The 12,771-nt window shown below is 46.6% G+C and overlaps 1 protein-coding gene across 10 annotated transcripts in view; it reads right to left on the reverse strand.

The window, feature by feature from the left end:
• The window catches only part of LOC118300471 (nuclear factor 1 B-type-like), a 65,389-nt gene that overhangs the window by 51,856 nt on the left and 762 nt on the right, over nucleotides 1–12,771 (reverse strand). For 3 of the 10 annotated variants that reach the window (XM_035624902.2, XM_035624896.2, XM_035624898.2), the window contains exons 1-2: nucleotides 11,666–12,183; nucleotides 8,432–8,963 (exon numbers count right to left, since the gene is read on the reverse strand). In XM_035624902.2, the coding sequence (XP_035480795.1) occupies nucleotides 8,432–8,963; nucleotides 11,666–11,692 (559 nt within the window). In that variant the 5' untranslated portion in view covers nucleotides 11,693–12,183. Of the gene's footprint in view, nucleotides 1–8,431; nucleotides 8,964–11,665; nucleotides 12,184–12,771 lie in introns of those variants that run through there. The other 7 variants (XM_035624897.2, XM_035624899.2, XM_035624893.2 and 4 more) reach the window with 3 other exon arrangements.

Here is a 12,771-nt window from a genome sequence, read left to right on the forward strand (position 1 = left end):
CGGAGATCGGCCATTACATCATGGCTCCATTGGACAGAGTTCAAATTAAACAGGGCCTGTGTTTTATGAGACAGGCATCAGTGGGACACTACAAAAAAGCGCTTGTGACCGTTATAGCCCGACGACCTCTCGTCTTGGCCAAACTTCCCTTCGGTAATGTAGGACGCACCGTGACTTTTCAGAGAGGCATGGTGGAGCGGAGTTATTTTTTGGGTAAGAATCCACAGTGTAATTGTGGGTTGCAGGTCTGAGCACATGTCGGAGGCCTAATTACAATCTTGACATGGTAAATCCGGAACAAGCTTTTAAAGCACTCGCACTTTCAGGTTCTGCCCCGGCCGACGCTTGAGCGCTGCTGTTGTCGAGGAGCTGCGGTTCATAGGCTCTAAATGTAGTCTTTTTTAAGCTGAAGTGAGCAATAATGTGTTGTGTGTGTGTGTGTGTGTGTGTGTACGTTTGGTTTTCTCTTCATGCACATGTATATGGGAGTGTAAACATGTGTCCCCGTGTGCGCATTTTTAGGTTTGCACATAAAACTTTGCAAGGGTTTTTCTAAAAGTTGGGTGCAGCTTAACTACCAGCTGCAGCCTTGTGCCGGTGGAGAGAGTGGGCCAATGTGGGCAGAATTCAAGCGATCACACAGGTTTTTTTAGAAGACACCGTGGGCATAATGGGCTTTGTTAACCGTCCCCTTAGTGCCGCAGCAGGTTTTAATCACACATGTCCAGACAGCACTGGACTAGCTTGTTCCGAGCGTAGTGGTTGCAGAGAGGCCAAAGAATTACGAAAACCCAAAGACCAAAAAGATGATTCAAATGTCTAAATTTAAAATATCATCTATTGTAAATTTGTGGCAAAAGGGATGCAATGGAAGTATTGCATTTTATAGTTTATCTTCGTTACAAAGTCGTGACAAAATCCTTCTTCCTTTTTTCGAGTTTTCTTTTGGAATTTCTGCCTCATCTGTGATGAATTCAATTCTCAAATATTTAAGCGGACATCTCGACAGAAAAATAAAAAGCTTTGGCAAAAGGGGCATTTCTCGCTTTTTCTTCTTCTTTTATTCAAAATATCAGGTTGCTGTTTCAATGCCCCGGCGTAAAGAGGCAGATCTATCTGTCACAGCGGAGGAAGTGCTTTCTGTGGAAAATCTGTAACATCTGCTGGCGTGGTGGTCCTGAGATATGAGATTTTCATGCTGTTCCAATCAACGTGCTGTCCATATTTCCTCTCCCCCTGCCACTCCCTCTACGTATATGGCTCACTTTAATCACATACAGCCCCACTGCCGCCTTTCATAAAAGGCAGCACGTTTATGTAAGTGCTAAAAATGTAAATGACTTATTTTACTTGTCTTTTCTACTGTTCTATAACATGTCTTACTGTATGGGTCAATAAAAAAACAAAACAACCGTGCTGGGGGTCGTATTGTTTATCACACTGAATATATGGCATCTTCCGCCGGCCGAGAGCTGGTTTCTAAATTTGGGAGCTTTTTTCGTAGACGTGAACCTGACATATGTGAGGGAGGAGTGGAAACGCTTTGGCTGGCTTTGACAACTCAATGGGGCGCTGATGAATCCGTCCCAGGCAGGCCATTCCCAAGCCCCAGACACCATATCCCCACTGTGACCCTGCTGCACTGACATTAGAGAGGAACCCTCTGGGGATTCAACCCCCCACCCCAAACAGCAAAGTGCCCACCCAAAAAGAACATTTTGCGCAGGCAGCCCTTTTTTTCTCTCTCTGTCCCGCTCAGGTCTTGTCCAGCCATCAGTGATGAGACGTACTGTACCAGCAGACAAAGGGAGAGACAACCATCACTCTGGGCCACTGATCGGCCCTGTCTGGACTGAAAAGACTTTGATGGGGCAAAGCAGGATGGGGGGGGGGGGAGGCGCACACAGAAGTTAGTGTCTCCTGGGAAACCACTCTGATTGTCTGTCCCTGTCCCCATCACACCCCACCAACTACCCCTTCTCATTTTTTTTCTTCCCTTCATTGGTTCCTAACAAGCCTCCTTCCTGCGTGAAGGGAAAAGGCTTTTACATGAAAGTCTCGGTGTTGTACTCGAGGGCGCCTTTCTCCCGGCGCTGTTGTAGAAACGCAAGGTCAAAAGAGATCTTCACATGAATTCTCAATCAAAGACCTCACTTTCTCCTGTCTGAAACTAAACCCTGCTCTCGGCCGACAATCCAACACATCCAGTCTAGCAAGGCGAATGGGACAATTGTACGTCCTCCTAGCAGTTACACTCGTATGATGGTGAAGAAAAGAGAGGGGTGGCCACTGGACGGAGGAACTCGGGCAGCAGGGAGAGCCTGCTTTGTGAGGCGGGACAGTGAGGTACAGTGTAGTGCCTGGGATAGGGGGTGAATGTACCCATTTGTCTTCATTTGGGAGGACCGGCAGACAGGGTGGGGGTGGGGAATCTATCCGCGAGGAGTGGGAGGTGCCGGTCCTCCAGTCAAGTGGCCTCGGGGGGATTTGAAATGCATTTGGGGTCCTCCCCAAAAGCCTGGGAAAGTGTGGTGAGGCTGAGATCTTAACCATAGACTAATGACACAAACTGCAGTCCTCAAGCAAGTGTAGTCACCAACGCAAAACGCAGTCCCCTGCTGAAATGCACAAGAAAAGCCTTTTCAGCACAATGTCCCGCGCCTCCGGATACCAAAGAAAGGCCTTGTCTCCTTTTTTTGACGGATGCAACAGTGCAAACTGTTACACAAGCAAATTAAACACACTGTAGCAAAGCGGAGGAGAGTTGTAAATTTTTGTCGAGAAAGAAAGCATCCACATTTCTCAGTGGCCTCTGCTCCGAGTTGCCTTGTTTCCATGGAGATTTATGTACACATGGCACACAAAAGAGGGCTAAGGAGGTAACACGGCCTGTTTAAGCCTTGAGGTATTTGCTTGAGCAAAACCCCGCTGCTAATAACACAAGCTCCACACTGAGCCAGGCAACCTGGATGCACTGCGCCCAGGTTCGTGTTTGAGAGGGAGCAGGGAGGAAAAAGATCACTGACGACCAAAGATCCCGGAGAGGGAGTGAAGGCATTCAGACAGAGAGAGCGTTGTGCAGGACGGAAAGTTGGAGGGAGAGAGAGAGAGAGAGAGAGAGAGAGAGAGAGAGAGAAAACGAGGAGCGTAAGAGAGAAAGATGAAGAAGAGCGAGAAGCAAGGAAGACGGCAAAGAGAGCCAGGAGTAAGCCTGAAAGAGAGAGCACTGCAAAACATAAATAGCTCCCGGGTTAAGAGAAAAAGGATCGGGAAGACATTTAGTGGGAAGCGGAAATCAATAAGGCAAGCGGTGAAGCTGGGAGGGAGTTCTAAGTGGATTAGATTGAGAGAATGTGTTCGATAGGTTATGGCTCTGAGAGAGAGGTAGCCAGACACCGCAGGCTCTATTGCATACTAATAAGGGAGCCAGAATGGAAGCTAAGCACAGGGTTGTGCAGTTCAGCCTGAAGAGTTTTTTTCTATATGGCTCCGGAGTCATCGGTTAAGGTTTTTCCCAGGGTTTTGTATTTTACAGTCCTGCCGAATTTGTTCGAGAATAAAATTCCACTCAACTTACAAAAGAGCCGTCCCTGAGATTCTTTTTTTCCCCGATAACATCTCACTAGAAAAAAACAAAGACTGCTTAAAATCAAAAGGTAGCTGAATGACTTGACCAAAAGAGGGAAGACAAACAGTAGCGTCCTCTGCGTACAACAAGGGTTTTTTTCCCCGCACTTCTGGCACAAACCCAGCCACCATTTCTCTGGCCAAGCGCCTGGGCCCGGGACAGCTGTCGTGGTCGGAGGCTCGAGCATGAGGGAAAGCCGGGCGGGCGGTGAGGGAAGAAAAGAGACCGGGAGAGAGAGAGAAGCAGTGGGGGAGAGTCGTTTGGCCGCGCCGTGTGCCGCAGGGGTGATTCCTGATGGCAGAGGAGGATAAGGGGATGCGGGGAGGGAGGGATGGATGTTGTGCTTAGTCACAGACCTCCACTGTGACCCAGAGGGTCAGGGCCTCCGCACCGGCCGCCTGACCGAAGCCTTCTGAGGCAGCCGGGCGGAAAACAAGATGCAAGCAGCCGCCCCACGCAGCGCGGTGAGCCTTGTAGATAGGGACCAGCCCGACTACCCAGCCCGAGGGATTGTAGAGGGGAGTGAGGATGTGCGGTGTGGAGTGGGGTGGCGGGGTCACCGGCGCATACTCCCCCACACTTAGGCCAGTGAACCAAGGGACCACCAGCCAGACCAGGAGTGACGGGGCGGAGTGCAGAAAAACTGTTGCCAAGAGACCACCGGTGATACTGCGACCGCTGCGGTTTGACCCCGATTGAGGAGGTCAACGAGGGGGGCCTACGAGCAGCGTCCCCCCCAGCTCCTCCCCTGACCACCGCCCCTAGGCAAAAAGGAGAAAAAGGTCTTTCTCCTCCACGTGCCCATGGGCCGGCAACGCGCGCGCGATCTCACTGAGCTGATTTGCTCAATTAAACTTCAGAGGACACCCTGCCGCATCTCTTTGCAGAGGTCGCGACCCCGGGGGAGGGCAGAGGTTAAGTCTGGCGCTCGTAAAAACAAGGTCTCCATTAACACGGCAGCGTGTATGGAGAGGTAATCCATCCATTTCCGCAAACTAACATGACAGTGAGGGGGGGGGGAAAGTAAAAAGTTACATTAGTGGGTGGGGGCTATGGGGTCAAGGTAATGATGTTTTATGGCCGTGTTAACTTTCAGTACCAGAGTAATGGGAAAACTGCTTGACCTTGACTTCTTCAGCCTGCCATTGAACAATCCCTTTCTGTCCCCAGTGATGAGGGAATCCACTTTCCTTTCTAAATGCTAGGAATTCTTTGTGATAATTTCTTTATTCCCACTTCAACTCAAGCTACTTTGAAAAGAAAAAAAAATCAATTATCAGTTGAGTTGTTCAGCTGTTTTTTCAGGAAAATATATCTAAATACAGTACATCCAAATCTTTTTTTGGCTTGATTGCTTATGTACTTTTTCCACACGTGGTTCTTCACTATTTTGTCATATTTTATTAACTGCGTGCAAGTGTGATGAGCACAGGACAATTTAAATAAGCGGAGGCGAGAATTTCCAGTGAAAACAATGACTACACATTCCTCCAGTTGTTGAAGAAAGAGTGATGAGCAGCTTAAAGCCAATACAAAAACGAGGCCAACAGTATTCTGACATGCCCCGACATGACGATTATCTACATGCCTTTTTACAACTATTCCATCAATCTGTCAAAGTGGTTATGCAAAATGTGAATCCAGGTGGGCAGAGGCAATTATAAAAAATAAAAAAAAAGAAAAGAATCGCACCTTTTTTTTTTATCCGCTAAAAATAAAACAGTGCATTGGTGTACAACGGTAGTGTGTGTGTGTGTGTGTGTGTGTGTGTTTGTGGGGGTGTATGTGTGTGTGTGAGAAGCCAGGGCCCTGTATTGAACACAGCCTGCCAGTTGGCACAATGGATACCCCAACCCCCACTCCCAGCCCCCAGCCTACTTCCCAGCGGGCATTCATCTGGGCATGCACATGGGTGCTACAGCCCTGCCTGGCTAAATGCGTCTGTGCCCCAGAACAAGGGGGCTGAGTGCCCTCTCTAAATTCACCCAGCGCACTCACTGCCAACCCGCCGACCTTTCTCAGGCTGCGACCCACCGGGATCAAAAAAGACAAATGCACTCTGCACTTTTTTTCCCCGATTTTCGCCACGAAAAAATACCCAGACGAAGACACCGTCGAGTCAGTACAGGCGGTAACACATTTCACCTTATCCAATTACACAACACGGCGGAGGTGAACCACTGCCAGATAGCAGAGAGGACGATATTTAAAATCAAGGTGCCACGGACCCATTTTTTTTACATTTTTTCCGCAGTTCTCTTAAAATCTGGATTCAGTTTTGGACAGAGCTGTTGACTACTTGCTTTGTGCTTGATTGTATGTTTGGTTGTTTCGTGCAGTTGCAGCAGAACAAAGGCAAGCGGCTTCACTGTCGAAAAACTTTCCAACGTGCCCACTGCATTGCGGATGCCAACCAACGAATCAAAGGCACGCTGCAGGCAGACAAAGAGGGTTTGATGCCAACCTCCAAGCCTTGAACAACCATTACTGGGGATTTGCCTGCCTCCCTGGCACAGTGCAAAACAAAATGGCGCCATGCCGCACGCTACCACAATATGGCTGCATTGTGTGGAGGTGGGCACTGCGTGGTGACTGGGAGGAAAGAAAAAGGCGCCGTGGCGTGCGAAGAAGCGAAGAACGGAAGAAGAAGAAGAAGAAAAAACAAAGCATCGCCATCACTGTGATCCCGGGGGAAGAATGCTATTTTGGATTTGCCAAAGTTTCGACGACAACAATTTTGGGGACAACGGTAATAATCGCTTGAATTTAGTCACCGGCAAAAGAGAACAGTATGTTCACCATCTATTTAAAACAATTGGAATTCATCTTCTTGCCAACAATTTTGCTCTCCCTCCGCAGCCGACACATTTCCCCTGAAATAATAGTCGGGAAAAAAGCGCACAATGCAAGCGCTAACTTGCCGTCTAAATTGTGTATATTATGGGGGAGGGAAAGAAAGAAAAAAAAACAAGAAAGAACACCACCGAAGAAGCGTTCTCGTGTTGGTGCCGAACAGTTGAAAAAAATGCAGCAGATGCAAACCGGAGAAGCGGTGGCATCCCACAAAAGACACAAAAGAGGGTCTGATGCCAACCCCGGTGCCAGTGGCAACCATTATTGTCTCTGTGCTGTGCCTTCTGCTTTCCCTGGCACTTATCAAACACAAAATGGCGCTCAAGGTTTGATGATAATGAGCTAGCTATACCAACCATTTCTCCCTCGACCGCAAAAGTGCTGGTGGTTGTTCAGTGTTGCTGCAATGGATTTAACAGAGGGGAATTTCAAAAGGGAATACTATTGGAGGGGGGGGGGGGGATTCCTTTGGTGACAACAGATAAAGGGAGGATGTTCAAAACTGAGAGACAGGAATGACTGATATTTATTTTTATTCTGCCTATTTCATAGAAGAAATGGTTTTGGATCTGACGATTCTAAATAGGAATTAAAAAGGACCATCGAATAGGTAAATTCACATCAGCTATATCTGCAGAACGTGTGCAATGTCGTTCTTTAATTACTGCTCCTCTTCCCCTTCGACCTAGTGCGGAATATCAGAATCAAAAGTTATGTTTCTGACATCACACGGTCGGGGGGAAATTCACGAGCTCTCTCTCCTGTTTTCAGGGGTTCGGAGGACAAAAAGAATTCCCTGTGATGAATTTGTCCATGTTGGACATCAGCTCGAATGATTCAAGAGGTGCCACGACTTTATGAGTGTGCAGCATTCTTTTGGTTATATGTAGAGGCAAAGAAAAGATGAACTATATCAAATCAATTTTTGGGGAAAAAATATTTGTTTTCCCACAGCCATTAAAAAATGTGCACATGTCGAAACCTATTCTGGTAGTTTGCTTTTTTTTTCACCTTGAATTTCAGAATACGCTGGGGGGAAAAGCACGATTCAGTTTTCACAAAGGCTTTCATCCACACCATCTTTTCAGATAGTAACAAAAAAAAGACACTGGTTTCCACTTGAACACAAACAAGGTCACACATCATGAGCATATTTTGTGCATACATAAATTTAAATTGTACTTACTTTTAATCTTATTTATTGGAAATATTAACAAGGCCCAAAGGCTACTCACAATTTCAATGATGAGCTGTGATGTGAATTTCTGTCAGCAATACGTTTATTAATAAGTTAACTGTGTGCAAAGGACGTGTTCCCTTTTTCTTGACGAGGGGAATCTTATTTAAATTGTTCTGATGACAACAGAAGAGTTTTGAAATTACACAATGCTACATTATATAACAGGGACTCTGGGGATGGAGGCCATATTTTTAACGCAACAAACTCAGTTTGTTAAAAAATATGCCGATACTATACAGATAATATAAAACTACAAGAAAATATTTTAGTTGGCTCATTTTAATTTAACCAGTCTGTACTGCAACTTTGCACAAATGTCTCAAATGTAAATATCAAGCTGTCAGAGTCTATGTGTGTGTGTGAGTGTGTGTGTGTGTGTGTGTGAGAGAGATAATACACAAATAGTCAAACATCACTGAACACGAGCAGGCGCCGTACTGGACGACAGAGGAGCAAAGACACATTTAAAACACGTTCTACAATTAAGATTTGATTACAGATTGTCTTTTCCTTTAGTTATGAGCCACGTGTAAAGTTGTATGCTGCATATTTACAGCGCTAACTGCCTGTGTGTGTGTCTTTTAAGTGTATGTAATGGTGATTTTCCGCCGTAACACATGTGACCCTTGACCTAGCCAAGGCTTCATTCACACACACACACACACACACACACAGCCGAACAAACACAGGCAGAATGAGCTGGAACCTACCTTGGTCCTGGACATAGTACGCTAGAAACAGGTCCAGCTCCTTGACCGATACTGTTATGTGGTGTGGCTGGACACAAAGTGCTGGGTTGGTGCAATGCGGAGCCTTGACGAGGCGCTCGCCATCTGTACTTTCCAGAGGGATGCCTTTGAAGAGGATGACCATCACCAGGTCCAGGCGCCAAACTTTGTCGGCCTGCCGCAAACAGTCAATCCGGCGGATCTTGCCCTTCTGGTCCGGGTTGGACAGCACGCAGCACGCGTGCTTCTTGCCCGTCACGCTGAGGACAAAGTCCTCCCGGTACTCCTGCCGAATGTCCTTACGCAGCTTGGCCAGCAGCCTGGACGCCCACTTCTGCTTCACCTCGGGCTTCTCGCCGAGGAGCTCGTCCTTCACCGCGCGCTCCTCGTCCTTGGACATTCGCTTCTCGTGCTTCTTGAAGTACTTGCGTTTTCTGGCCTGGAGGTTGAACCACGTGTAGGCGATGGCGCGGACGTGAGGGAGAAGTGCCTCGATGAAGGGATGAAATTCATCCTGGAGCGTTCCAGGGGACACAGTGAGGAGAGGAGAAGAGAGGAGAGGGGAAGGAAAAAAGGAGAAGGAGAGAAATGTAATCAGAAACTGTCGTCAAACATTAGGGAAGAAATATGGGTTTAGTCTGCCACTAATCTGAGGCAGAAGGGGAAGTCAGGCCACAAATCAACAATTCCTCATCGTCGGCCACATAATATCTAATTGGCAGTTTCAACAGCCTTAAGTCGGGACGTTTCTCTTCACAAAGCAAGTGCCGGTTTTACCACTCTGGATGTATCTGGACTTATCTGGACGTATACTGCGGCTATGACGCGGAAATTCCACTGTTTACATCAACTGCCAGCACTACAATAGCACCAAGCCCGGTGACTGAATGCACTCGTGTCTCCGCTCCCTTTTTCCCGACCGGCTCTGAGCGGGACGGCTGTGCTGCTGCTGCCGCCACAGAGAGCACGCGCTCCCTGCAGTTGCATTTCCCTTATCGAACTATTCACATTCCAACATGAACTTATCACACGCTCACGGAGGACGGAGGATAAGCAGCGAGGGGGCCGGTTGGGCCGCAGTCACCAAATGGGGAGGCTAATGAGATTCCCTGTTCTTCGGGGGAAACACAACAAAGAGCATCATACACACGCTGAACGTATAGAACGTACATAAAAATAAATGAAAAAACAAGCAGAGGACAAAGGCGGGCGTATCACAGAACGGCAACCGTGTGAGAGGTATTCCCGCTAAGGTTAAGTTAGGACTCATTTAGTCGGTGCCAAATCACTCCAAGCGTTTAGGTTCACGCATGGAATGACACTTGCCCAGCTTCATTCCAAAACTCTGAGGTCAGACGGTGATATCAAAACCCCGTCCTACTTTTAAAATCTTTGCTCCTGCTTCGAATTGAGTGAAAATTTTCTTGTTGAAACGTATTTTTTGATAAATGATTAGATATTCACGTTGATATTCGTAGAAATATTTTAAACACTTTTTTCCCCCAATAGGTTACCTGTGCTATTCAGTTTTCTGTGAATTAAGCTGTAGTGCCCTCTGAACCACATTATCTTTAATTATAAACTAAAAAAGAATAATATGCAAATGTCCTTCAAAGGAGAAAACCTTTGCAGGACACATCTGACAGATTTTCTTAAAAAAAACAAACTATCAATAACATGTCGGAAAATCTCAAACAAATCATAGTAATCTCTTAAAGCTTGTTCTCTGTAGGTGTAGGAATGTACAGGATGGCGCGGATGATTTAGGGGGTCGGCAGAAATTACAGCAGCTGCGAGCGAGGCCGAAAAACGTGAACTTATCTTTGTTTCGGGTCGTTAAAATGTCAAGTCTAATATGTATAAGCAGCCCCCTTTTTCGAGCGGGCTTTTGAAGAGTTAAACCACATATTGTTCTTTTTGTCGGCCCCCAGACAGGCAGGGAAAACCACAGTAATCCACTCCCTCTCTGCGACTGCCGCTGGTGCTCCTCTGACAAGACACGATTTCGTCTCTGCCGTTTCGGGGGGCCGGTGAAATTCATCTCCAATATACTGCTGTTAATTTATAATTGTCCTAAACATGCAGCGTGAATTTACATTTTATTCTCTATTTTATTTTTTTAAATCTCTTATATTTACTGTGGATTCTAAACCTTTTCACAGTCTTTTAAAGAGGTTTAAAAAGAAATAATTCTGAACTCCTTCTATAATGTCCGCTCCTCGCCATAAAGTTACCAGTTAAACTGACAAAAGTGAGCAGTGAACGTGATCCGCAGCAAGAGTGACTTAAATCCTTTTCACTTCTGGTTTCCTGTTCAAAAACACTTTAAGCGTTCTGTTAAATTTTTTTTTCTTTTTCTTTTTCGACCAGTCTGAAGCCAAATGCTGTAAAGATAAATGACTTGGCCAGGGCCTGTGCAGTGCACTTCAGCCGGGGTCCATAAAAGCACAATCCTCTTAAGTACAAACTAAACCACATCTCAGTCAATCACTTACTTATGCCAAGTAAAATATAAACAGTAAAAACTGAGTCAGCCAAAAAGCAGTCAGCCACTCTGAATCAACCTTATCATGCGTCTGATCGACGGTGAAAGTGGCTTTATCTTCTTCCAACGCTGCACTTCCTCTCAAAATATAGGGGTTCTATTCTAAATAAAAAAAAATATACACGTTGGGGGGGGGGGGTTCAAACACGGGAAGTGTGCGTGAGGTTATTAGAGGACGCAAGTGAACCTAAATGAACCAGAGATACCTGCGCTAATTAAACAGGGTTGCCCCCCAAAGAACCTTTAAAAGTCACCTTTACGCACAACTTTACGCACAAAAAGGAGCACAGCGACATTTGGACAACGCTTACGTGTGAGGTGTCTGCAGGACTGGTGAATACATTTTTCGTTTGCACTCTCCCTGAAATTTAATATCTCGAAGGTAAAAATAAAAAAAAAAATTCACCATAGTGGTGGCACAGGTACTGTATGTTCAACGCGGATTACAAAAAAGACCAATGTTGGGTACTTTACACAGCGCCATATTTTCCACATACAAAGGGCAAAACGTCATTATTGCTATGAGTTATGAAAAACTATTTCCCCTACACGCAGAGGCAAAACTGTGCAATCCCCCCGCAAAACTTCATATCGCCCGACTACGACTGTAAGACAAATGCGCAAAGCACAGCAATTACATGTCAAATTCAAAGATAAAAAGACACAAATACCTGAGTGAGACAGATCGGAGAGTACATGACGAGACGGCTCCACACACACACACACACACACACACACACTGTAGTGACTGTACTTGGACTGATTCCCTCTGATCACTTTATCGCGCCATTCCTGCACCGACGTGCACCGCGCGACACTCGGGAGCAGCAGCTATCCGCGTAAAACCAAAAGGGATTATCCAAGGACATCCATGAATAAGTGTTTGTTTAGTGCTGCGATCCAAAGATTGTCGTGTCCGCTGAGAAACTCAAAAAAAAAAAAAAGCGGGGGAAAAGAATGCGACTGAACGCAGGAGATAATAAGCGCGTGTTATTCGTCGAAGTGGACGTGCACGGTGCGTGGCGCTCGTCCTCCTCCGCCTCGAACCCAAACTGGATGTGAGGATCGTCCGCTGCACCTCCGCTCCTGCGCGACTCCAGCAAATCAGAGCCAACTTTTGTTTTTTCTTCTTCTTCTCCTTCTCCTTCTTCTTCTTCTCCCCGGCCACGTAATGACACAGTCACACTCCTCCTCCTCCTCCTCCTCCTCCAAGCACACAACTCCTATCTAGCATCAGCACCTTCCTCTCCTCCACGGCTGACTTAAATCACAATTCATTTACCCCACCACCCACCAGCCACCCTCCTCATCCTCCTCCTCTGCCCCTCACTCCAGCGGAATTATGTTTTGGAGCCTCGGGGACTTTGGACCACAGCCTCGGTCACACACACACTCTCTCTCACACACACACGCGCGGAGAAAAAGGCAACGTTTCCCCTCCGCAGATCTGGCACCGCGCAGCCCCCGAGCTCCCTGTCAACAACGTCTCCATATATATATAATTATAATCAACCGAGTGTCTTGTGGTTCAGTCAACGCAAAAACATTCGCTCTTATTAGTTTGTCAGTCACATAATGGCGAGGGGGGGGGGGGGGGGGGGGGGGGGGTCATCATGAAGTCAGGTTTTTACGCATCTGGATAGTTCCTGGAATACATTTTTGGCACGGGAACAGTGTCTAATACAGAAGATGAGGCACGAGTTGTGAAAATATTTACATATAACTGAAGATAATAATTCCTGCTGATTGTAACGATACCAAACTTGAAACGCTACAG

Source organism: Scophthalmus maximus, chromosome 2 (genome assembly GCF_022379125.1).
Source record: "Scophthalmus maximus strain ysfricsl-2021 chromosome 2, ASM2237912v1, whole genome shotgun sequence".
NCBI lineage: Eukaryota > Metazoa > Chordata > Actinopteri > Pleuronectiformes > Scophthalmidae > Scophthalmus > Scophthalmus maximus.